Source organism: Erpetoichthys calabaricus, chromosome 14 (genome assembly GCF_900747795.2).
Source record: "Erpetoichthys calabaricus chromosome 14, fErpCal1.3, whole genome shotgun sequence".
Classification (NCBI taxonomy): Eukaryota; Metazoa; Chordata; class Cladistia; order Polypteriformes; family Polypteridae; genus Erpetoichthys; species Erpetoichthys calabaricus.
Genome location: NC_041407.2, coordinates 91,662,155 through 91,688,727, shown reverse-complemented (window position 1 = coordinate 91,688,727; position 26,573 = coordinate 91,662,155). Strand labels below are relative to the sequence as shown.

The 26,573-nt window shown below is 39.7% G+C and overlaps 1 protein-coding gene across 2 annotated transcripts; it reads left to right on the top strand.

Annotated features, from left to right (window-relative positions):
* The first annotated feature begins 923 nt into the window (after positions 1 to 923).
* Positions 924 to 19,828, top strand: sfpq (splicing factor proline/glutamine-rich). Of its 2 annotated transcripts, XM_051918872.1 has the most exons (12): positions 924 to 1,467; positions 1,964 to 2,152; positions 2,941 to 3,242; positions 3,321 to 3,416; positions 4,140 to 4,336; positions 4,674 to 4,758; positions 4,827 to 4,944; positions 5,020 to 5,068; positions 5,147 to 5,265; positions 19,138 to 19,186; positions 19,469 to 19,530; positions 19,692 to 19,828. In XM_051918872.1, the coding sequence occupies exons 1-10, from the start codon at positions 1,012 to 1,014 to the stop codon at positions 19,162 to 19,164; spliced, it is 1,638 nt and encodes a 545-aa protein (XP_051774832.1). In that variant the 5' UTR covers positions 924 to 1,011; the 3' UTR covers positions 19,165 to 19,186; positions 19,469 to 19,530; positions 19,692 to 19,828. The 2 variants fall into 2 exon arrangements, with proteins under 2 accessions (XP_051774832.1, XP_028674285.2); XM_028818452.2 differs by lacking the exons at positions 19,138 to 19,186; positions 19,469 to 19,530; positions 19,692 to 19,828 and adding an exon at positions 13,788 to 14,203 and having other exon boundaries at positions 925 to 1,467.
* The last annotated feature ends 6,745 nt before the right edge of the window (positions 19,829 to 26,573 follow it).

Sequence of the window (26,573 nt, the reverse complement as noted above, 5' to 3'; positions counted from 1 at the left end):
GCTCTGTATCATCATTTTCGAGGCTTTATAACCTTTCACGTTAAACTTGCTTTTTTTTTTTTTTTTTTTTTTTTTTTTTTTTTTTTTTTTACAGTGTATTGGTTGACCAAATAACTGCGACGGATTTCCTCAAATCTTTCTTTCTGGGACAGGCAAATCCTGAGTCCGTATACGAAAAAGATGCATTAGGGAGGTATCTGCATTTTTGGCCTCATGGACCACGTAATTCTGGTTTAATTTGTATAATTTGTATCAGAATTACATATTTGGCTAAACATAGGTATTCTGGAATTGAATTTCCCGGATTTCACAATAATATTGCTTTCTCGAATAGAGCCCAGATCAAAAGACCCCCCACCCGGACCTCCATCACACACTGCAATAACTGCGCTTGTTTGGCTTGTCATCTACCATTGAATTGTAGTTTGGCGTTATCATACCTTATCTTCCATATATAATTCGATTACTGATGTAGTATTAGCCATTATATAGTATTGTTGTAATATTTACGTTTTAAGTGTTTTAAAAATACTTGTTTATCATATATACGATTATTTAACAACCTATCAATGGAGTATTGTCTTGTGCGCGTCGTTTCCGCAGGAAGTATATTTTGAAATCGATGTGGAGAGGGGGTGGTGTCGAAATAGGCACAGTGCACAATGAAAAGAAACGCCGGGCAGGCTTGCTAGTAAGACTCCGCCTTCCTTGTCCTCATTCTCGAATGTAAAGTCATGAAATTTAAATACGATGATATGATTGGATATGTCGTCGGCTCGAATGACACACAGGTAATGCATGATTGACGGCTATAATGTGCAATCATAAGAGACCAGCACAAAATGTCGTTTTTTTATTGGTTATCTTTACAGTCGGCGTTGTACAGCAGCTATAAATGCCCATCACAAAGAAACGCCGTTTCTCTTAGTCGCCATTTTACGGCAGGAGGTGGTAAGGTTATTGCTAGTCGGAACCGCATTTGAGTATAATCCAACAACCACTACTTAAAAAATGTCTAGAGATAGATTTAGGAATCGTGGTGGCTTCCAGAGACGCGGTGGTAGTAGTAGTAGTAGTGGTGGTGGTGGCGGCAGCAGCGGCGGCCGGGGTGGAATGGGAGGTGGAAACGGTAATTACAGACACCAGAACCAGTCTCAGAACAGGAGTCCCATGCATCAAGGACAACCACCAAACAAACCCACCACTCCTGGAGGCCAGTCCGCGCCTGGAGCAACGCAGCCACCGCAAACTCCGCAACAACAGCTGCAACAAACACAGCAGGGCGCTGCCGGCCAAGTGAAGTCCCCACAGTCGGGGCAAAATAAGGTCCCGGCGTCCCCACCCAAGTCATCGACCCCAGGAGGACAAACGCAAGACGGGAACCAAAAGGACAATCAGGAGCCAAGCACATCACCTCCCAAACCGGAGCCACAAACCGAAGAAGAAAAGGCGGCTGCCACACAGCAGGTAAGATGAGCAGCGACCGAGTTTCGTGAACGGCAGCGGCCGCCATTTTGTGTTCGTATGTCGTGGCTTCGTGTTGCGGCTTTATACCTATACGCGAAAAATGGATCGTAGGAATTGTTTATTCACGGGTTTATTAGTAAGCACCAATTCCCGGGAAACAAATGATAAAAAAAATGAAACCTATTAGCGCGCGAGCTAAGTATTTGTTGGATAAAGATGTATTGATTTGTTAAAAATCGCTATAACATGGTGGCTTGCGTGCTTTGCCTCGAGCATCTTTTCTACACCCCCGTTTTCCGTTTATATAATTCTACATCCGCCCATCTGGGTTTTTAAAACCATGTATTTGAGTTGCACGTAGAAGTTTAAAGATTATATGAATTTTGTGTGTGATGTCGTAGGTAGTTTTTTTCAGTGAGGGCGAGAAGTCAGTGGGCAATATTTATGGCAGGAAATTTTTAGATGGTAATTGTGGTTTATTTTAACATTTTTTTAGGAGCTAAGAGCAACCCTGTCACTGCTCCGAAAACCTGGAGAGAAGACTTACACCCAGCGATGTCGTCTATTCATTGGAAACCTGCCTACCGATATCTCGGATGACGAGTTTAAAAAATTGTTTGCCAAGTATGGAGAACCCAGCGAGATATTTATCAACAAAATCAAAGGGTTTGGATTCATTAGACTAGTAAGATATGATTTTTTTTTTATTTGCTTGAGTTTGATCAGAGTTTCATTAGAATGTTCTTGTTCCTACTGATCCTTTTGTTTAAATTTACTGTGGAGCACATACCAATGTTTGGTTCCCCAACCCCCTTCCATAGCCGAGGGAAATCTCACACTCGATTAGAATGGCATTGCATGATTGCGGCCACCAGAGGACCCAAGGCCTGTTGATCCAGTATTTTGTCAAATAAGCAGCTCCTATGTCTTTATCATTGGCAATGCGGGATAACCCATTGTGCCAGCAGTGGTGCCCAGGAAGAGCAATCTTGATGTTTTCTCTCACCCCTTAGTTTGTTGAAAGTAAGGTATACAAGGACGGGATCTTTTAAAGAGATTGGAGTAAATGTGATGAAAGGAAACTGGGGCACAGTCTCAGAAAATAGGAATGTTTATATGAGCTCAGTGAGTCCTCCTGCAAAGCGTTTCCAAGGTGCAAGCTATAAACAGTGTTAAAGTTGACCATACTGGTGTTTACCTTTATAATTCATGTTTAGAATTCTTGGAGGCCAAAGAGGTATTATTGGAGGTTGAGCAAAATGGAGGCCATGAGAGTACATGGAGAAAATTGGAAGAGAGCAAGTATGAATCCCTAGTTATAGATAGTGCTGTATAAAGGGCTGCTTTTTTCCTCCCTCAAGGTTTGGTAAGGACCTGGATTAGAGATGTAAAGCCAGTGGCTTTATTTAAAAAGATGTTTTAATGCTTGCTTTGATGCGTTTGATAATCTTGAGTATCACTTTTGGTTTACAGGAATCCAGAGCATTGGCAGAGATTGCTAAAGCAGAGCTTGATGACTTCCCTATGAAAGGAAGGCAGCTCCGGGTCCGCTTTGCAACACATTCTGCTGCTCTTTCTATCCGCAATCTTTCTCCATTTGTTTCAAATGAATTACTTGAGGAAGCCTTTTCTCAGTTTGGCCAAGTGGAGAGAGCGGTTGTGATTGTGGATGATAGAGGCAGGTCAACAGGCAAAGGAATTGTGGAATTTGCATCCAAACCAGCTGCAAGGAAGTCTTTAGATAGGTGCCATGATGGGGTTTTCCTGTTAACAGCGTGAGTTACAATTTGCTGCAAGAGCTGTGGGTGCTGGTGTACTAACTTTGCACTAAGGTTTTTTAATTTTTAAACTAGGTCTCCAAGACCTGTCATTGTTGAACCCCTGGAGCAGTATGATGATGAAGATGGCCTTCCAGAGAAGCTTGCTCAGAAAAATCCCATGTTTCAGAAGTAAGAATTCGTTAAACTTTAGGAACAATTCTATGTAATTTAATGCACATTACAGTTGAGAAATTGTCAGTGTATAAATGTGTGCCTTTGTTGGTTTTGGGGGGGGGGGAAATGAGGTGGGTAGGTGGAGAGACACTTTGGAAATGGGTCATACCTCCTGACTCTGCCAAAGGGTACCCAGCTGTCAGGCTAACCGATAATGATCAATAATGAACAATACCACCATCTGTTAGTGGCTACAGATGTGTATTCATCTGCTTAGAGAAGCAGATGTTCTGTTACATGTAGTCTATTGCACATTTGTCCCTCATTTTAATTACTACTATAAGTAGCATTCCTCAAGGAATACTGAGTGTACTCTGAGCATTGTGTAATATACCATTGTTTTTCTTTGATTCAGTAGTTGAATGCTCTTCTAGCTGCAATAGGTACACGGACAAAAACGGTCCCAGAGTAACATGTCATTTTTTTATTTGGGTGTGGTTAGGAATGTTTGGGGAAGAATGTATATGCTCTACATATTCTAGATTTTTAGCCTGCAACTGTAATCCCTGCTTCAGGAGGTTTTGGTATTCGATTAACAATTTTTATAAAAAGCTACACAGTTAACATTAGAGTGGGACCTAGGCTTTGTGCTGCATTAAGTCCCAACTGTTTGAAATGTGGCAAATTGCTGCTTATTTGAACAGTTGTGAACTAATTGTCTTTAAAATTCATTTTCAGAGAGCGAGAGCAACCACCACGGTTTGCACACCCTGGTACTTTTGAGTATGAATATTCACAGAGGTGGAAGTCATTGGATGACATGGAAAAGCAGCAACGGGATCAGGTGGAAAAGAATATTAAGGAAGCCAGAGAAAAACTAGAGAGTGAAATGGAAGATGCTTATCATGAACACCAAGCAAATCTTCTGCGGCAAGGTTTGTACTCCCAAGTTTCGTCAAGTTTTTTTTTTTTTGCCCAGAAATCATAGCTGAATCATTTTTGTCCATAGTGATGTTTCCAGAATTCCTTAACACAAGGTCACCTGCTTGCAAGCTATTTAAACATTTACCATATTTGTAAATTATCCCTTCATTCTGTAGTCGTTAAGTGTTCAGACAAGTCAGTCTGTCCTGGATGTGTTAATGCTATTACTAAAACTACTACTAGAAGAAAGCCCTACTTGTGCAGTAGAATTCAGTTACTTCACCATTATCTGAATGACACTATGGGGGTGTCAAATGTAATTTGTTTGCTTATTGCATTTATATTCAGATCTTTTGAGGCGTCAGGAAGAACTAAGACGCATGGAGGAATTGCATAGCCAGGAAATGCAGAAACGGAAGGAGATGCAGTTGCGGTAAGTGTCTCCCCACACCCATCCTCATGTCTGTCTTTACAGATTTTTGATTGATTCACCTTTTGCAGGCAAGAGGAGGAACGGCGTAGGCGTGAGGAAGAAATGATCCTGCGTCAGAGAGAAATGGAAGAGCAAATAAGAAGACAGAGGGAGGACTCTTATCGCATGGGAGGATATATGGATAATGTAAGAAGTAGTATTGTAGGCTTTGTAGTTTGCTTTATGACAGTTTGTAATGTGTTTTTGTTAATTTTATAACAGCGTGAAAGGGATATGAGAATGAGTGCTGCTGGAACCATGGGCATGACTGGTAAGGACATTTTTGAAAGTGCTGAAATCTACATGTTGGTTTATACAGTAGATTAACAAGTTCATATGTATTCAACAGAATCACCACCATATGCACCCGGCAACCAGAAGTTTATGGGTGGTATGGGATTTGATGGTCAAGGAATGAGTTCTGCAGCTCCTGGAGGCATGGCTGCCTCTATGATGGGCGGTGAAATGGTAATGTATCTATAAGAAGCATTGATGGGATGTTTAGGTTAGCATGACCAAGAGTTTTCCTTTGCAGGGTTATTAAGACATGTAGTAGGCGAACAACCAAAAGTTAGTGTTAATTCCAAACTTAATTGAGGGAGGTGGTTTTGTGTTCTCTGTTTGTTCAAACAGCAATAGCCATATGCCAGATTGTCTTAATATGCACATTAGGTGCTATACTTATTTACATGTGCTTTATTTTTAGATGGATTTGAACGTCTTGTTCTCTTAAATGAACCAAACTTGTATGCTGGACAAATCTGTCAAAAAAGGACTGAGTAGGTCATGGATTAGTAGTATTAAAATGCATCTTTATATAAATTTTAACTACTTGCATTCTACAGTGACCGTTTGATCTGAAGTGTGGGGTTTGCACAGTTTTGGGCATGCTTCAGACGTGTGATGCGGTTTTGGACAGCTCTAAGTACATAAACTTGAAAATCCTTCCTAGTCTTGCATTAGGATATTGAGGATTTACCTTTTTTTTTTTTTTTTTTTTTTTTTTTTTTAAATGGTTGGAATTGACTATTAAAGGAGCAGTTGACCTAGCTACTATATCAAATCAAAATTTTAAAGACCTTTGTTAGTTAACTTTTTAGACCAAGGCAAGCTGGGGACATCACATGGAGCTGTTTAAGTTGGTCTTTGAATTAAGAAGTTTGCCTTGTAAACACAGCTGTAACTTCTAATTTTTTGTAAGCAGGCATTGTTACTCCTGCATGTTTGTTTGGGTGGGATTGTGCTTTTAACTGGTCATCTGTGCTAAAATGTTAATTTTTAGTATATGGCCTTAAATTAGTATTGAAGTTAGTGGACTGCAGTGCAAATTTTTTGGCACACAGTAACATTAAAGTAGATGTTGAGGTTCATCTGGCATGATTATTGTAAAGTTTGTGCAGACTGTCAAATTTGACTTTGGGGGAACTCCCCCACCCCCCCTTCCTGGCAGCCAGTCATGGGTGTTTAGTTTTAGGACTCCCACAATTTATTGAGCAGTTTTAACAGTTTGTAGGGAAAGCATGTCAAAGGGGAAAGTCTTTTCCCTGTATGGGTGGTTCGTTAATCTGACTTGCACATGGGTGCTAGGAGGCTTCGCACTTCAATTTCTGCTGCTGTGTAAGATACTGTTGCAGCCCTTTTTAACATGGCTCAAGTACGTACTTCTGCCTTCTGTAGAACAGCAACAAGGGGTTTTGCAGAGTTAAAATGTGTACCATTGTTTAACTTCAAAAGTGTGTGTTTTGAACAACCACTTCAATGCCAATGGTAACTGATAGTCATAAAGGCAGTTAGTCTACTGCCTGTAAAAAATCAAGTACAGTCAATCTTCTGTCCTAGGAAGGCATAACATTACCCGGATTTTATGCTTTACAGTTGAAATGTCCTTCTGTTAATGATATAGCTGAAAATCTATCACATTTCAGCAGTGCACAACCAGCCTCATTTTTATGGAGAAGATTTAATTACCTGAGCCGAATGTTTTCAGTGTTGCTTATTTTAAAGTAAACTGAATAACTGGTAGTACCTCCCCAACCACCAAGGCAAGTCTGCAGCAAACATTGCATTTGTAATGGCTAACTCTTCATCACTTGGAAGAACATAATCCAATATCAATAGCCAGGTTTCCATCCAAGGAGTTTTTGTGAAAAAATATGTAGTGCTTCAAATTTTTTTTACCGATATAGCTGATGGAAATGCTAATTATCGATAAAATGTTGTACATGTCGACATAATATTTTTCCGTTTAACTTTAGCGCATAAATTCCATATCGATACTTCAGATGTCGCAAAAACTACATTGGAAACACTTTTTATCGGAAAAAAGGCCTTTAGCGCAAATGTCACATTTTCATCACGTGCAATCAAAACGAGAATGGCGGAGCGGTTCTTATGGTCTGATGAAGAGAGGTTTTTTTTTTTTTTTTTTTTTTTTTGAATAAACGTAGTTATTTTGTATTAATTCAAATTTCAGTTTTAATTAAAAACCTTAAGGGAAGGAGGTTAATTCAGTTATCGCACTGAGAAGGGATGTTGAAAGGTAGGCTCACCTGTACAGATCCGATGCTGCAAACACAGCTGCATCATGGGCACTTCCAGGAGTGCCAACGCAAATGTCTCATATCATGCACCTGTCATCAATAAGGGCCTGGAGAACAATAGATGGCCACCCTTTGCGATTAATGTAATCGCGGTAGCCTTCCGTCGGGGGAAGAATAGGCACATGCGTGCCATCCAGCGCACCGTAAATCTGTGGCACAAGATGCACCAAGGAATTGCGGTATGCAATTTCATTGGCCTCCGCTACAGTCGGAAGTCTGATAGAAGGCCGCATTAATTTTTCTTTAATAGCGGTGCACACAGCATATACATATCGGTGGACGGTAGTTTTACTAATCCCGAAAGTTTCTCCAACTACTCTATACTCGGCGCAGGTTGCCAGCTTGTAAAGGGCGATGGCAATCTGCTTTTGGGTTGGAACCGGTGGTTGGTGGCAACCTGTAATGGGCTCAACATCAGGACTGATGAATCCACACAACATCTCAAACGTCGGCCGTGTCATTATAAAATGTTGCAGCCAGAGATTTTCTGTTAAGTGTCTCTCCACCACCTCCTCCCAAAAGGTCTTATTCCGTCGTCTCTCCCATACCCGTGGGTTTCGTCGCACTGGGGTACTTTCTTCGAGCTCTAGGGCTATCAGACAAGCAACTGCTTCATTCTGCTGTCGTCTTCAGATATTGTGTACAATTCCAATTATTTGTGAAACTGAAATAACAGCTGGCAAATTTCAAAAAACTGTCTGAATAATCTCTCCATTTCTTTAGTGGAGGGGGTGTAACGTGGAAAACAAAAGGTAGATAATTTGCGACATACACAATTATGTATGGAAACGGCTCAAGGGCAGATTTTTTTCGCGATGCAACAAAAGTTATGCGACAGTTCGTTTTGGGGGGGGGGGGTGACGTCATCACGCACACCATTTTATCGATAAAAAGCCAGTTTGATGGAAACAGGCTGGAGACCGCAAATTTCGCACATTTTTTTTTACGTATATTCTGTTTGTCGATAACAAAACGTCGCAAAAAACTGGATGGAAACTTAGCTATTTTCAGAACTTGCAGATTATGAGCACATCTTTAATGATTGGTCCATACATGTGGTGACACATGGGTGGCTAGTATTTCACACATGTTCTTTATGCTAGGCCTGGGTAAAAATGTTTTTCTGACTTGTTTTTTGTATAAATGAGTTTGACTGTTCTTAGTCTCAAGATCTATGCCATGAATCTCTACCCTGCTCCATTACTATATGTAGGTTTTTGCTAATCTGTTTTTGGCATCTATTCCAGTAGACACTACTAATGCCCCTGTTAAGGCTTTAATGCTTTCTATGTAAAAAGCACCTCACTATCATGCATAAGGGTTTTTGTTTTTTGTTACTTAAACCAAAAAAAAAAAAAAATTAACCGAAATCTGTCTTTGGCACTTAGATGTGTATGGACAGCTGAACATCCAGGGCTGTAGATTCCTACATGACAACTGCACATTAAAAACAGGGCATCTGTGGTGGATGTCGCAGACGAGTGTGCTGCATGCCAGTCACACCAGGAGCGACCTCACTGCCTGTTGTATGACTGCATCAATCACAAGTTTGTGTTGGCAGGTACAATAAACATTGCTTCTCTTTAAGCTCATGGCTGGCTGTATGGCTACTATGAAGAGTTTTTTTGTAATGTGCCTCTCCCGATGAAGAAACCGAGCAATCTTTTGGAATTTTCAGTGCAGCATGCAATACAAAAGCGAGTTTGCTCAAAACAGCATACATGAAATGGCTCCAGTAATAGTGATGTTACCAGTCATAATAGCCCTTTTTTGTGTTCCATTCATTCACTGCAGCTGTCAAGTAGCCACTCTAGATCCTTGTTTTAAAATGCTTCCATTTTCACAGTGGACTGTGAAGACACATTGAGACTGCTATGAGTGAGCAACTAAATGTCTTCCCATGCTATCTTTTTAATTTTGACTAATTCAAGGTTTTAATGTCCAATAGAGGAATAAATTTGGCTAACAGTTTAGTTTCAGTGTGCCTACAAGGACAGAAATTTACTTCAAAACATCCATCTTGTGATCGTAAACTATTTGAAATTGTATATTTTCCTTTTTTTTTTAAAATGGAACATCCTCCCAATGTGTGAACTCTATGGTGAATTTTAAATAAAATGCATCGCCACAATTTTAAAATGAGTGCAGTTAATGTTTATGAGCAATGATATTTTGTTTCATATCTTAATACTGATAACTGTTCATTACTGAGCAAACACTTTGTTAAATATCTTGCCGTGCTTAAGTGTATGTTATGAAATCACTTTGTAGACAACATTCAAATTGTTACTTGACCATGCACAGAATATTCTAAATTTCAGTAACTTCTAAAAAGCCAGCTCTTCAAATATAATTGAATGCTAATTCAATCTAGATAAAACTGATATAATTGTGGCGTTGTTAATCTGAATCAAATCAGGACATTAGTGGTAATACCCAGCCCTAGTTTCTACTAACTGTAAAAAAAATTTATTTATTTTTTTTTTTTTTAAATGTTTACCTTAATTTACCACTGCTTCATTACATTGTTCTCTGGTGGGGAAATTTTGGAAAGCAGAGTACTTAGAAGTATGTCCTGAGATGTTTGAGCCCTGGAAAGAGTTGACTATCAGATCTGCCCAAGTTTGCAAGTTGTGCTGCTCTGTCCACATTTACAAGTTTGAGATATAGGAGGGGAGAGCCTTGCACATGAAAGCAATTTGGGCAGATTAGGAGACCATATGTAACGTTCGGCCACTATTGGCTTGAAGTGTTTGGATTTGGGGGTGGTGGGGTTGCAGGGTTTGAAAGTTGTACTTGGAAGCATACATACCAGACAGTTTGCTTTTATGACCCCATGGAATGTGAGCCCTACTCGCCAACTCACTAATTTTGTAGTAGACCAGTTTTCTTAAAGTAGATGAATCTAAAATGGTTGGATAGTGAAGGTCTGGGAGTAAGAGACCACTTGTCCAAGGAAGTGTTCTCTTGGCATTTATTGGTCCAAATTAAGTTTTAAAGCATGAACTAGTTTAGAAAATTACTGTTTTGAACATCTCCCCTCCACTCGGCCCAAGGCTTGTTCCTAAAATGGTTTCATGTAAAGTGGAAGTGACTGGAGGATTTGCAGCCACAAACCATTGTAACTGATTTGCTTACATTTAATGTTCTAAATTGCAGCTTTTTATTGCAACTATTTAGTCTTATCACATTAACGTTTATTTGCTGGTGTTCAAGAGTGGATGGGCAATATCAAGGCTGCTAGCTGAATCAGTAGCTTGCCAAGACTGGCCAGTTACATGGCATTTTGCTAAAATCTAAACTACTTTCCCTGTCTAGGAAGTTGAGCTCCTTTCCAGTTTATATACTGGAGGGTACAATTTTACTGATGTAACTATTGCATTTTATTTTATTCAACCCTTGGAATATGCCAGTAAGCCTTTAATATTTTTTTTTTTTTTTTTTTTTTTAACAATATAGTAGTCTTTGTATATAAAGATTACCATCTGGATGTACAATTCCTATATTGGGTAATTGTATGGCAATAGTTTTTCTACATTCTGTGAATTATTTGAGACTGGCTATTTCTGAAGTTTAGTGTACTTTTTAATACATAGATGTACAATAGTGAAAACTGCTTTGTTGTCGGCTAAGACAAGTCTTGTTGTTGTGGTTTACATTTTACAAATACCTGGTCATAAGTCTACAAACGTTTGCTGCACACTATTAGTAAAATTTCACAAAGGATTATTTTCACCAGCACATAGTTAAATTTTTTTTTGGAAGGGATTGTAAATGTATAAAGCTCCCTTTTGCATTGTATGCTTTTCAGTGCTATTCCATAAGTGGGCTTACACTGAAGTTCAGGTTCATTCCTGATGTTTCTTGACAAGAGCTAGTTATGGTAGTGTACATTGTTGCACATTTGTTTGGGAGTCCACAAGAACAATTGGGATGGTAGCTTGTGAAGAAAATTTTGTAACACTGGAGGAAAAATTGATGGAAATTGATATTTAACATTCACTCTACCACCTTTTTAAGATCATTTTTTCAGGGTGGGCTGTACCATCTAGTCTAATTTGACCAATAAATGTGTTCCTAATGCATGAACAGAACATGTAGCACCACAAAATTCTTTATTACTTGCACTTGTTGGGAAATCTGATGCTGAACTTTCCAAATCCTTTCTCTTGTTGCCACATGAGGCATTGTTCAGTATGATTTCCACATGTATGGAATTGGGCAGTCTGTTTTTACTTATTGTATTTTTTTCAGGTACACTACATTCTATATATACTGCTGCATTTTAGTCCAATCTAGTATTGGAAACCAATTTTGCCGAAAGTTATACTGTAAGATTTCAGTGTAAAAGTGGTCTGTTCCAGTCTGTTTTAACACTGGTGCATAGTGTAAAAAAGCCTTTAGCTTGGAGCAGTTTTATTAGGGGGGGGGGGGGGGATGATGGAAATGTGAATCTAACTTTTAAAATGGATGGATAAGAAGGTTTGAAAAATGCATACTTGTGGTAGCTTTTGCATATATCCAAGACAACCTTGTCAAGTGAATTGGCGATTATGCTTGTCTCTGGTCTCCTCTCCAAACATGACGAACCTTTCTGTATTTTGAGGTTAATCTTTAACTCTTGTTTGGAGAACTGTATTAAACGGAGTGCTTGCTTGCCAAAGTTACTTTTTATCTTTTTTGAATAGTAGAGACCTAGATTTTGTGCCCCAATAACTTGTAAAGCAAAGTCTCAAACTTGAGACTGTTCCAGCTTTCACATAAACATTAATACCATGGCATAATCAAGGGAGCTCTATTTCAGTTGCCAGAAATGATTCCCTCACCAATAGTACTTGTAACTCTTGTGACTTGTCAAGATTTTTTTTTTTTTGTTAGCTTTGCACTACAGGGCACAGTAAGTTTAATAGTGCAAATGCATGCTTAAGTCACTAGTCACTGCAAAGAGCAGTCTTGATTTTTGTCTATTTCAGTATTCTGGTGGCTTGCTTAATTGTTTGGTCAAAATATACTTGTGTAGTGATGGGTACATTTTAGGGATTACAAACTAATTGGGTTGAAAGCCAATTCCTGAATCTGAACTTCATATGGTTAAGTTCAGTTCAAGTCATTGCATCATATTCTGGCCATTATAACCAAAGGCTGTAGTTCAGCGTATAAAGTGCTTGAAAAATGCACTGCTTAATATTTGACTTCTTAAATTTAATTTCTGAAGTTATTCTACAGCTCCAATCTGGTACATTTTAATTATCTTGATTTACAGATCAAACTTGGCGCCTAAAATTAAGATTCTTTCAATTTTTAGTGGGCAGTTTTGCCTACTTTCCATTGTGGTTTTTGTATTTAGGTGACACATTTCTATAAAGACACTTTTTAGCAAATTATTTCAATGGATTAAGGTTATAATTAAAACACTGATTCCAAGTAAAGCTCTTCATGGTGCAGCTTTTATTCAAATGGATTGGTGAATCTATTAAATTTTTAATCTGGATTTGCTTAAAATGGGGTTGTATAGAAATGAATGTGGAGAATCAGTTTCTCAGTGTTTGGCTATCAAGTGTTTATTTGGCAATGCTACCCTGTTAAGGTGATATTTCATGGAGTTTATTGCAGTACTTTCACTGGAGGGTGGGATGTGTTCTGGAAGTTTTTTTTTTTTTACTTTCATGTATCTTTCATATGAAATTTAGGTTCACTGGGTAAAGCTACCTTATGTTATAGCTACACCAACTTTACAATTTATGGTTCAGTCCTGACTTGTGTATCTAATTTATATTTATGAAAAGGTTTTAAAGAAGTCTGAACTTTTTTTAGAAAATGTTACAATTTTATACATAAAACAGTAAACGTGGTTATTTGCATTGCTTGGGTTGGTGATTTCTGTAGTCAATCGTGTATACATATATTTAGCAGCTAAATTTTTTTTTTTTTTTTTTTTTTTTAGTACCTTGTATTTGCAGCCAAAACTTTATTGTGAATTTAATAAAAGCAGAGCCTGAAGTTGATTTTGGGGTTTAAACTTGCATGTAAACTATTCATAAGCTGCCTTAAGTGGCTCTTGGTTTTTTTTGGTTTTTTATTTTTTTTTATGCTAGTAGTTTTGTTCAGAGTATGCTGAGTAGCTCTTCAGGCAGGGCTTTTATTAAATGCACACCAAAGGATACCATGGCTCAGACTTCGATGCATGTTTTTCCAAGCTTCATCCGTTTTAACTAACAAAAAAATTACCCTTTTTTCCTTTTTTTATGTACCCTGGTACTGATGGATCTGCGTAATGCCGACTGTTTCAACGAACCTGCACTGTGGATTTGCTGACACATTACTTGTTTTCAACCCCGTTGTGGACTTGCACCCTACCTTAATCTTTTGAACTCTTGCTTCACCCTGTAGCGGGGTGAGCGCTTCAGTCAGGGAGGACCGAGCCCTATGGGAGGCCCCTCTGGCCCTCGAGGGATGGGACCTGGGTTTGGTAGGGGGAGAGAAGAGTATGAAGGCCCGACCAAGAAGCAAAGATTCTAAAGGCGCTATCTGTAGCTTCCATTCCAGCGATATCTCCATTTTGAGCCAGATTTTTTTTAAATCAGTTTTTGCATTTTTAGTGTATCCATTTTATGCTCAATGCTGTTTTGTACCTGTAAATGGTTAAATATGCTAGCTTCTTAGAATATCATGTTTATTGAACAGCTCCAAGTTGTTGTCCTGTGTAAGTATGCTTTACTTTTATGGCTGTGTTCTGTGCCATTTATCTTGAAGTTTGTATATTTTTAAGTTTATTTCAAATAAACATTTCCAATGTTTAAAGTTCAGGCGAAGTTTATACCTTATTTGTAACTGGTATTTTTTAAAGGAATACTTTGTTGCTTGTGACCAAAATGTGTGTAACAACTATTGAAAGCTATCCTTAAAACTAGTAGGTGTGACTGGCCTACACACTATTCAATAAGGTATGTATTTTTCATCAGCCTGACATGGTTGCAGTGTTCAGTAATTACATCTGCCCTTAAACCATGTTTTGTTGGGGGTGGGAAGGGGAGTGAAAACTAGGCACAAGTGCACATGTGGTAGTCTGTAGTGGGGGAAAAGTGGGTTTAGTTATGAAAATGCACTTGCCTTTTTTTAGCAGCAAAATTAGTTCTGTGTTGCTAATGCAGCACTTTACAAATACTGGGGCAGTTAAAGCATGCTGTACCTCTTAGGCCACATTGGCTATTACTTTGGAGAGACTCACTGTGCTATTCCTCCTAACTATAACTGCAAGTTCAGCTGTTCCCATGGCTGACACCTGTACAGTTTTTAGGGAGGTTAAAATTCTGTTACCTATACTACTGATTTGCCTTTGTAAGTGCAAGGGTGAATGTCCTTTACAGCTTGCATGGCACTTGCAAGTGTAGCATAAATGCAATCTTTAATGAAGCAGATTTTAACAGCACATACCTTAAGTGGCGTAAATTTTTTTTTTATTGTTGACTTTGGTTTCAAGTAATCTTGCATTTTTCTCAACAGGGTTTCATTTGAGTAATGCTGCAGTTTAGAAGTGGGTCAGCTGCAGTCAGATATGACCTTCAGATGTTTGCATCAGGGGGAGCTTAAGCTGAACTGTGCGGTTCTGGTCGGCTTTAAATAGATAGCCAAAATTTGTAATCTGCATCTTCAGTACTAATTTGTGCATGGCTCTATTTGGGGAAAACCTTGCTTGACCAAGGTGATAACCATGCACTTGTGTTCTGTGCTAGTCCAGCGAAACTGCTTTCAACAGACATGAAGCTAAACATTTCCTGTAATTGTCCCAAAAACCGGTGTATTAAAATCTGACTGAGTGTAATGTGAAGTGATGCCTTTTGGCCTCATCTAGTAACAGTGTTTTTTTTTTTTTTTTTTTTTTTATTGAACTTTTGGAACATGTAGATCAATGTTAAATTTGAGACTGCAAGTGGTAACTAGGCTCTGCTTGTTTGTAACCAGTTGCATGCAAATGCATATTTAACCATATAGCTCACAGGTTCTTTAGAGCCAGTTCCTCTGTTTTAAAACCTGAGGAATTTCAAAACTAAACACATTGTATGAAGGCTTATTCTTGCCTTTTCAGACTTAGAGGATACTTTCAGATTATGTATCTTTGACTATAGTAACTTGTCCTCGGTTCATTAACAGTCTTAGCATTTGTTTAAAACAAGTTACTGGATTGTGGTAGAAGTAAATTTAGATTAATTTATATTCTTTTTTTTTTTTTTTTTTTTTCTCTCTAAACTACTTAAATCACATTTGCACTATATATTACCCAGTTCAGCATCTTGCAGTCGTTAGAACCTTGCATGCCACGTCTTTTTGGAAAAGACTCCGTGGCTTCTTGGGTCTTAACATTCACTCCATTCTGCAGGAAGTCTTGCTGTGTGTGTGCAGTTACTGTATGAATTTTATTGGCCAATGCCACTTTTGCTAGTGTAACTTTGGCTTCTAAGTCTATATTATGGAGGCTTAAAGATTAAATTTGGTATTAGACCTTACTGGCAAGGTAAATATCTGCACATTACTGGGTGACCTACTTTAGTACAGAAGTGCTTGAAATTAAATGAGGTTACTACTGGATTATAACACGGAAGTGCATTTCTTCTCATGCTGCTAAAGGCCTGGCTTTTTTTAGGGTTTCTGAAATACTCTGTATATGCCACTTACAGCATTTTTTTGAATTTCCAAGCCTAAAGTGACTGGTAAATTGGCCTCAAAATCACTGTATATTCGGAAGACATAATATATTTGATCTTTTAAATGATAGGTTAGGATTTTGTGATGTTCCTCTAGCACCTTTTTTGATCTGTGGTAGCCCAGTGTTGCCTTGGAGAGATCCAGTCAGCATCCAGCTGCTAATTCATTGGCATCTTTTGTGCATTGACATGCTGAGTTCAGCAGTACAGTTCAGCTTTTCTGCAGTTCGGTACATTTTGGATCTGTAGTACTACAAAGAGCAGTGGCCATTAGGACCTGGACTTAATTTTCCACCTTGAATCCCTGATGTTCATGCAGACTGCATTTATACAGGTAAGTTCAAGAAACTTGAAGAATTTATGTATGTATTTATCATGAGCTCTGGCATTACATTTCTGAAATGGAAACACAGTGTAGCACTTTGGCATGTTAAAACTTGTGCACAGCAAAATTTGCTGCTCACATAACTGACCAAAATGTATTCAGTACACCCTGAGTTACCAGTTGTACAAACGTGACTTTGGTAAGATCAAAATGAGTTCTGATTCATATCTGAACAAACATTACTGGTCTGTCTTTGCTGAGGAGATTATTCTCCCTAGCTATTTTGTGTAGTCTGTAATTTGTCTAATCTATTGTGTATTTTCTGAGAACAGTGCTTTTGTTAGGAATGGCAGTTTAAATATTTACTGATAGCTTCCTTCATGAATTGGTGGTATAAGGCGGCTTGGGGTGGGATAATCGGTCTGTCGTGGCTTTTTACTCCTTGGTGGCTATTAAAAGTGAACCTTGTACTTTACAAACAAACGTGTACTTTTCAAATGGAAACCATTCCAGCATATCATTTACAAGACTTTTGTAGTAGCTGTATTTAGTATAAATTTACTGACTGTACATTTCTGGACCCTTTCAGTTATTTTAATACTTAAATACTATGGCTGGCTTCTTTTGGGGAATAGTTTCTCTTATGGCAGTGTTTTTTTCTTTGTGAAGAATTTCTTTGTAAATTTGAGTTACAAAAACACTGCCTTTCTTGGAAGGGTGGGATTTGGGGTTTGTATCTTACTGTAGTACAATACACTTGACCAACTAGTATTTTGTGACATCCCTCAAATGAAATACTTGGCATTGCTATCACAGTCAGATGATTCTAAGAGCCAGCATCTAAAACTTTGGCAGAACTTTTGTCTTCAGGACGATCTTCTCGACAATGACTTGAGTCATGTTTGCTCTTGTGAATGCATACTGTCAATGGGGAAACTTCATCTCTTGATCTAGATGTGTAATACATTAAATCATAAAATCAAATTTGCTTGAGGCATGTGCCTTGTTGCTATGCTTGGATAGTTGTACAGAATGGTCCGTAGTTTGTAGAGCAAAAACCTGTCTTGCTCAGGATGAGCAGGTGTGAAGCAAGTTCTTACTGTAAGGAGGTAATGTACTTAGTAACTCTGGACAGGGGTGGGGGGTGGTGTACTTGCAGTTTATATTGAATAAAAGTTAATTGTAATTTGCTTGTCTTTAACCATCGCAGGCTGTTAATGCTGGGAAATTTACTATTGTGCCCTTTAAGAGAATGACCTCTTAATTTAGCAGTTGATACTGCCATACTGCACTAAATGTCTTGGTTTTTTTGTAGGCTGATTTGCTACTGCAACTTGGTTAATAGTCTAGCTTTTGTGAGGTATGTTGTGCAGAAGTATAGTTGGTAGGATTTTCTGTTGCATACTATCCAGCAGCTTGCTCCTTGGTTTTGGGTTTCCCAGATACTTCTGCTTTTACTGTACTTGGAAGATTGTGCGGTTTATTAATTGAATCTGAATTGAAAACTGGCTTGGTACCATTTTGGCATGCAGGCTGAATTTTCACTTACTGTAGTGTTTTTCTAATATCTGGAGTACCTGAATGTCAATCAACTACTTATGTTAAGAGCAGAACTTGCCAAGTTCTGCTCAGTTTTTACTCTGTGATATAGTGTAGTATTTTGGGCTGCACTGTGTTCCATATTTAAAGTTTTGTTTGTCTGACACGGCTTGTTAAGTTTTAACCAAGTCAATTTCCCTTCAGAATTGTGATGCCAGACCTTCAAACCAGTTGTCCGCGGTGACCATTGTAGTTTTACTTGTCTGTTTTGGAAATGAAATACTAATTGCAGACACTAAGTATCTTTGAGTCAGCAAGTCTAGTTGATTTTATAAATGTTGCTGGCTTGTTCTTAAATAGATCACTAGTGTGTTTATTTTTTTTAAATGTGATTACCATTTTCTTTTTTTGAGTTTAAAGATGAGGCTGCCCTATACCTGAATGTTCTTTTGTGCATTTTCTATTTCTTCATTCTCCATACTTTTTTCAAAAATGGGTTGGATGTCTGTTTCCAACATGCCGTTTAAAATTTTCCATGTTGCTGGTCCATTGAAAGGTCGATATTAAATGTATTATGCATTAACATCAGGGCCTCAGTAAATGGGGCCCAAACCCCTTTTTTTTTTCTTGTTTCTCCCCCATGAGGGAGGAGGGGGTCAAACTAAACCACACATTACATCTGCATTGTTCAGATACCTGATCAGCATCCCAGGGATCTTTAGAAAGTGGGGGTTGGTTTTAAAATTGACCTATTGACAGTTCTTTAATGAGGAAATTGATTTAGTATTTTCAGTTTTATGAAGGTAGAGTCCTGCAATACCAGTATTTAGCTCTGTCCTGAATGTATCTAAGCTCATGAGGCACCACTAAGCAGCAAAGGATAACATTAATGCTATAATAGCACAGATTTCGGGCAATCACTTAAATTATGATAAATAAAAATTGTAAACTATGTAAAATTTTAAGTTGCTTAATTCCCCTCCAAGCAACTGAAAACTGGGGCATTGAGAAATGGCCCTGGTAGGTATTCTGACCTGTAGATAAGGTTTAATTTGGCCTTAATAGTTGACTTTTATTCACAGATTCAAAGGGGGGTTGTTCAGAATAGCTTGGCCTAAAATGAGTTTCATTTTTATAAATTATTGGATAAGGACTTTTTGTTTTGTTTTTTCAGGTGGGCTACAATCGTGGTATAGGATGAATCCAGTAGTTTTTGAGATTGGGTAAGTGATCTTCATATAACTTAGTCATTCATGCAACTAAGTGGGGGGGGAGAGGGGGGGTGGTTGGAAGGCTCCTGCATATAAATGCTATGTACAAAGTTAAATTGACAAAAGCACAGGCTTCCAGTTAATAGTCCGGTATTACATTGATTTTTGTACACTTAGCACTGTTTGGTAAGTTACCACATGGTTCTAAATCAAATTGGCCACCTTCTGCTTTGGTTTTTCAAATGAAATTTAGTGGGGAAATGGTTTAAGGAATTTTTTTCCTTTTTCTTGCAGTGTAGTTTTGAAATAAAGCTTTATGTACTGAAAGCCAGCCATGAAGAGTTTCCAGCTCTGGGGTAGGTGTGGTTTATTACTAATGTGTGATCCTTGATGTTTAATTTTAATCCAATATCTAGCATTCAGGTTCTGCTTTTTGTAACTTGACTTGCATACTCATTAGAGCCTAATCAGTTGAAATAATGCTGGTTGGTTTTTAATCCTTGATTTCTTTTTATAGGGATGTGTACTTCTGCCTGAAGTTAACGCAGCATCTGACTTGGTTCGTTATGGAAGAGGTGTTCAGCAGGAACCAGGATATGTAAATGGAAGCAAGTTATCGTGTCAACATACTTGAAAATAAAAATAAATTTTTAAAAAAGTTGGCCTGGACTTTTCTTGGGTTAGGGACATATCACACAGTATATGCATATTAATGTTCACTTTAAGTGAACTGTTGCTGGCATGCAGAGTATCTTTTCATAATGTGAACTAGGGCTTGATTTTGAATTTGGTGGTTCTAATTTAACACAGAATATCTGGAAATAACACACTTGTTGTCCTATGGTGACCTTTTAAACAACCTTTATAAAGGATTGTTTTAAACACTGACAAGTGACAGCCAGTGCAACTTTCTAAGCTGTTGTCCTCTGAATTTATCAAAACAAAGATACTGGCCTAGCACATCACTATCCAATTTAATGGAGACCAGTCTAAGATAATAGGAGGAACTAAAAGTAGGAGCAGACTTAATAGGCCAGCCTATCATTGATGTAGACTACCCCAAATACTTGTAGCAGTGCATCACCTTCCCTTTTACTACCAGGATAGTTACCAGGTGTAGAGGCACTTTGGTATATCGTGTCATTCTTTTTATCCGTATACCATGCTCCCAACCTATCTAGTGTAGAATCCTCCGGGAATGTCTGTACACCTCCGACTATGAAATAACAGTAAATTGTCACTTGTATAGACACAAGTTCCTGGTTTTGCTCAAGGGTTGGTCACAGTTGTTGAGTCTGCCGTTAATTATCCAGGACACCATAAGCTCCTGTGACACTGCATCTTCTATAGGTGGCATCTCTCCTCCTTCGGCCGAAGTGCAAGAACTTGTCACCTGCCTGCTATGCTGTTGGGAGATTTGAATAAATGGCGAGGGCCTGACGAGGTGGAAGCATGTAACGTATTACAGCTGGAACTGGGTGCTGATTTAGTTTCTTCACATATGGAGAGAGCGATCACCAAGCGTACCCAAGAGCTCCTCTTTTTTTTTTTTTTTTTTTTTTTTTTAAAGTATGTTGCACAGCCCTACTAAGGATGCTCTGAAATGTTTTTGGCATATAATGACAAAAGCAAATAATCCCAACATTGGTCCATGTAGTTTGATATGACATTGTAAAATGACCTTTCCTGGGAAGCATGTTCATTTACTTGGGTTTTTAATTATTTATTGCATTAATATTTAACTGGGTATTATTTAACAAGGTGCTGGTATGTTTTAGTTTGTGGTTGCAGTTGCTCTGGAAACGCTGAATATAATTTCCTCATGGTGGTGTGCATTAGTAGCCAAAAGATTTTGTATTCTGGATCATAAAGATGAACCCCGTGTTTGTCTCGGAGCCTGTGTCTGGAACATTGTTTGGACAAAGAAAGAAGATTCTGCAAAAGGAAGGGTTATTGGAAGTACAAGTGGAGTGCAAGTTTGCCAACTCTACTACTGAAGGACTGGATGAGCAATTTCCTGGGTAAGTGGTTTTCAGCGTGGTACCTTCAGCTTAGGCTGATGTTGCTCCGGTCTCTTACAGACTCGTACCATTTACACAATTGGCATTAACTGAATAAATCGGACCTTTTATGAAGTATGTAGATCCTGGGATGGTTTAGAGCAGGGGTTCTCGACCTAGGTCCTGGGGACTCATTGTGGCTGCTGGTTTGTTTCAACCAACTTTGTGTGTGTGTGCCAAGCAGTTATGTGGGAATTTTTTTTTATATTTCCTAAAGTTTTCATCTTGATTTTCATTCTATTTTGCAGTGTGTTCCAATTGTTTTAATTCTTTCTAATTAGTGGGTCTAACGCTAAAGTAGTTGCAGCCTTGGATTATTCAGTATTTGCCAGGCTGTCTGCTCTGCTGGTTGCCATTAAGATACAATGAAGGGCAAAATATAATCAACAAATGAAAGTTAAGAATATAAATATCTAGGAAAAATTGAATATTCCTAAATGTCTTGTAAATATAAAAATGCTGTGGTGCTTAATGTATAAGGGGGGAAGATACCAGCTAATGAATCAAGCTCAGTGTTTGTCACTGATGTATGAATCTGGTTGGCACAAAAACCTGAAGTGGGCCCCCATGACTGACATTGAGAACCCCTGCTTTAGAATTTTGACAAACCTGATCATTCTGTTAATCACACATTTGTTCAGCTAATGTTCTTGATAGTATACATCTGAAATATTTAATTTTGAAATGATTAAGGGAGGTATGGATTGATGAACTTCATTGTTTGAGCAGCATAACACAGTTAATGAAGCTTCAGAGATCTCGGTCTGTCCATTTGGGAAGCATAAGCACTTTGCAAAAAAAAAAAAAAAAACCACTGGGGAGGCAACAGCAAGACACCCCTCCGAAAGAGAATGGTTGGTTTTGAAGGTGGTGGCCATGGACCATTTGCTCATTCCTTATCCTTCCCAACTAATTCTTCTCTAGTTTTGCTAGTGTTCTTGTCATTACTTTGTAGCATGAGGCAGTACCTGCAGCCCAATTAGGTTGCAGAAGGTAGTCCAGCTCCTCCAGGATGGCCACATCCTTTAAATGCCTTTGCAAGAAAATGTTTGTCTCGGCACAGTCTCAAGAGGATAGAGGTACCAGGAAGACTGGCTGTTGCAATAAGAGCTGCTGGACAGCAGCCCAGCAGCAGGACCAGTATCTGTTCCTTTGTGTGAGGAGGAACAGGAGGAGCACCCCCCAGAGCCCTCCAACATGACCTTCAGCTGGCTACTGGTGTGTCCGTTTCTGAACAAACTGCTTGAAACAGACTACTTCAGGGTAGCATGAGGGCCTGATGTCCTCTAGAGCAGGGGTCCCCAACCCCCGGTCCGCGGCCCACTACCGGACCGCAGCTGTCTAACAGCCGGGCCGCGAGAGAACTGCCGGCAACGGAGACTCACTCAGACTTTTCAGAACGCTTTGCAGCGGCGCTGAGAGAGGAGAGAGACCGAGGTGAGAGAGTATTACAACAAAGTATTGTTACGGTCCTGACAGTTTCCCCATATGACACGAGTCTATAGAAATCGCGTTACTACGAAGTACATTCAGCAGATGCTTTCATTACAACAAAGTGACCTTGAAATGCCTGAATGAATCATCCACAGAGCAGTTAGATCTGTGGTCGCAGCTCAGATGTGCACGTTTGCACAAAGATCCCCAAACAGAAACATTGTAAAAAAAATTCTTTCTTCGAACTTTCCTCGTACTGTTTTTTCTTTTGCTGTTTTTGCTTTCTGTGGTTTTCAGTGATACCTTTTGCTTATTGCTTGTCAACATTTGAAAAACATCCATTGGAATTTAACTCATTGTCACCCTCCTATAGAAACGGCAGACACGAAAAAAACGATAACAGTGTTAATGTTTGTGATGTGCAATCTGTTGGAATGGCAAATGCAAAGCATATGTCTTTGTTATATGCAAAAAAAGAAGAAAAATCTCAGGTTGCAAACGTATGCGAACTGCTTAATAATAATAGAAATGTACTGTAATGTAAATTGTGTACAAAACTGCAAACCCCCAAACCCCGTTCCACCTCACCCCCATACCCCCCACCGGTCCGTGGAAAAATTTGCATCTAATAAAGTGGTCCTTGCTGTCAAAAAGGTTGGGGACCACTGCTCTAGAGGGTCCTGTGCTTGCAGCCCATCACTGTCCAGCTCGATTGTCATTCACCAGAGAATACCACACTGGCACCTCCACTATTGATGTCCCATTCAGAGAGCAAGTTCTTACTAAGCACTTGTGACAGACCTGAAAGTCTGGAGATGCTGTGATGAATGTTAATGCAGTCAGCATTCAGCATGACCGGTTTGGCGGTGGGTCAGTGATGGTCTGGGGATGCATATCCTAGCAGGGACTGCTGTTAAACTGGGATGAAATCCTCCAAGCTATTGTCAGACTTTGCGCTGGTGCAGTGGGCTCTGAGTTTCTCCTGATGCAGAACAATGCCTGGCCTCTTGTGGTCAGTGTGTGTGACTAAGGCACTGATGCCCATTGACTGGCTCTCACATGTTCCACAGATCTGAATCCAACTGAGAACTTCTGGGATGTTCTGTATCAGTGTGACCAATGCTGCATTTTGTTCCCCATGAGTTCCACCGTATTACTCAGATTTTCCGTTCATTGAGATCAAATGTGTGATTTAAGTGTTTATTTTTTTGACCAGTGTATATTTACATGTGGACAGCCATTGACATCAATGAGATGCATATTGGAAGGCAGGAGTGGCTCAAAATCTCGCAGTTTAACTGTCTGGGAATTTTCCTTGAACCGGATTACCTGGCAGTGTATTGCCAAAATTTAGTTAGTCTGTCCATATTTTGATGTTCTGTGAGGTGCGTATTATTGACAGCGGAAATAGCCCACATATTTAAAGTGTAGCTCTGTTTTGAGAAAATAGCTGAATATCGCTGATTAAAGAGTTTAGTTTGATAATTAACAGCTAGTCAATTTAACTTTAGAATTAGTATTTGAATGATTTCCTATAGTACCCACCCTGTTTGACCGTTGTATGAAGAGGCCAGTGTTGTCTGGTTTAGCTCCAGCCATTTTGCAGAATTCGACCAGTTCAGTAGCTGGGTGACCTTCAAACATGTAACAAGATAAATGGGTGAGTGCTCCTCGTGTCACGCTACATGACTTATAGTTGGAGTGGATGTCAGCCTTGACGGTACCCCAACTGCTGATCTCTTTGTCGGACCGTGTCCGATTACACCACTTGAGACTGCTGGGGATGATGGATTAAGGCCATGTCACATTAAGTGACTTCTTCAGCTGTGGCCTTCATTTGCCTAACCTTAGTGTGCTGCCATGCTCTACAATCATCTAGTCTAATATACCCAAAGACTCAACTCCAACTAGTCTGCCACTCGCTCCGACAAAATTATACAGGTTGGTGTGATGGTGTGGGTTGGCGCCATGCTACTGGTTGCTTAAAACATGGCAGGAATCAATTCTTTAAATGTATATCTCCTTGGCTGCAATGTCCTGCTTGCGGATGACTAACCAGCAGCTAAGCCCACCTTCTGTATTTGCTCCTCAGCATGGACCCCTGCAGCCTTCTGTGGCTCGGGTAGGGCACTAAGCTGAGCCTCTGACTCCCGCTGCCAGGCTCACATCCCTGTGGTCCAGGGCTCCCCCCGCAGAATGCCTCACTGATGTTTCTGATTCCGCTGCAGCCATGCTGCCTCCCTCTGGCCTTCTGCAGTGAGTCGCTCTAACCGAGCAGCGCATCGCTCTCCAGCTCCCAGATTGCTCACCCAGAGTGACCTCCTTCAGCTCCTGCGTGTCGGCCGCATGCTCGCCAAGGGACTTCCAGCCGGCTGCCTGCCTTCTCTCTCTCTCTGTCTTGTTAATGTGTACAGACTCCCTGCTCCTCCTCCTCCTCCTCCTGCCTTCATCTGCCTCATCTTTTAACTGCCATTCTTTTCCTTCTTTCCCTTTTTGTATTTTTCTGCTTTTCTCCCCCTTGTATGCTTCAGTGGGCACTGCAGAATGCAGAGAGAGACCAGACCCTCGCATGCAGGTGTGTCATGCCCCAATTACTTCAACACCCCCCACCATCCGGCAGCTATGTGAGCACACACAACCACGGAGATGAAACTGGCCTTTCAATTATTTATTTAAAAACGGGCTCCTGCTTGTTAAGCTACGGACCTGCCATTCCACAGTTGGATTTTTGCCTTTTACCTGAAGTGGTGGGCTCTGCCAAATGGCCTCCTACCCACCCCTGGGTTTTCTATAGGCAGAGGTCGATAGGATGGTGACTTTATTTTTCACTTTCTCGTTTACAGTTTTGATCTCCTCCATTATCAACTGGCCAGAGGTCATCAATTCATTAATGGACACATTGCTGGTTTCAATTTACATTTAATCAGCGTCTTGTTCTTGGTGTGTTTCAACAAATTTAGTAATTAGAAGAATCTGTCCTCCTATTTAAACAGAGAATTGTTAATAGCGCTCTGCGGCTGCACTCGGTGAAGGGCGTTATACAAAAAATAACTTTTATTGAGTGCACGAGAGCTGACAACCAATGAGCGCTCATCCAGAAGTTCAATACATTTATGCAGCGACACAGAATAAGGAATATGGGGGTTTAGGGTTTGGACCTCCCAAACAGAAAAGACACTTGCCTGTCAGATGTTTCGTTTTTTACATACCACAACAGAGTGGACAATAAAGAGATAAAAGGGCAGAGCCTGTGGTTGAACTGGCCAGGCCTGTTAACCCTTCATACAACACCGGCTCCATCAGGCAACATGTTATTGGCAGTCAAGGGGGTGAGCATGACGGTACCAGAAAGCCCACACACCCAGCGATATTCAGTTTATCAACGCAGTCAGCAAGTCTGACACATCCTACAACGAGAAGTTGGGTGATGTGACATTGACTTTAAGGTCCTGTCACATTCCATGACTTTTTCAGTGACTTTTCAGTTGCAGACTTTATTTACATAATCTTAGTGAGTCGGAGACAATTTGTCACCAGGTGTGCCCCCCTGGTTTGACATGTCCAGCGACTTGGTCCAATTAGTCCATGACTTGCAGATTTGACTTTATCTTTAGTTGCAGTGGCAGCTCTGTGAGAGCTGACGACCAATGAGCACTCAGCTGGAATTGCATGTGACTCAGCAACGAGGAGTAAGGAACTGACAAACTAAAGAGAGGCTTGTCTGTCTGGTGTGTGTTTGTGTTGTATTTTATACACCACACGCAACGGAAGAAAGAAAAAGGCCAACGTTCCTGCTAAACTTGCCGTACCTCTTTGCATGACTGCGAGCTTCATCAGGCATCAAAATTTTAGCTGTCAGAAAAAACAGGGTGAGCTCATTGTATTTAAGAAATGTGATGACTCCT

Coding starts and splice junctions, on each gene's coding strand:
- sfpq (XM_028818452.2), top strand. CDS start 1,012: ATGTCTAGAGATAGATTTAGGAATCGTGGTGGCTTCCAGAGACGCGGT. Junction 4,337..4,673: donor AGCAAATCTTCTGCGGCAAG/GTTTGTACTCCC, acceptor ATTTATATTCAG/ATCTTTTGAGGCGTCAGGAA. Junction 4,759..4,826: donor CGGAAGGAGATGCAGTTGCG/GTAAGTGTCTCC, acceptor CACCTTTTGCAG/GCAAGAGGAGGAACGGCGTA.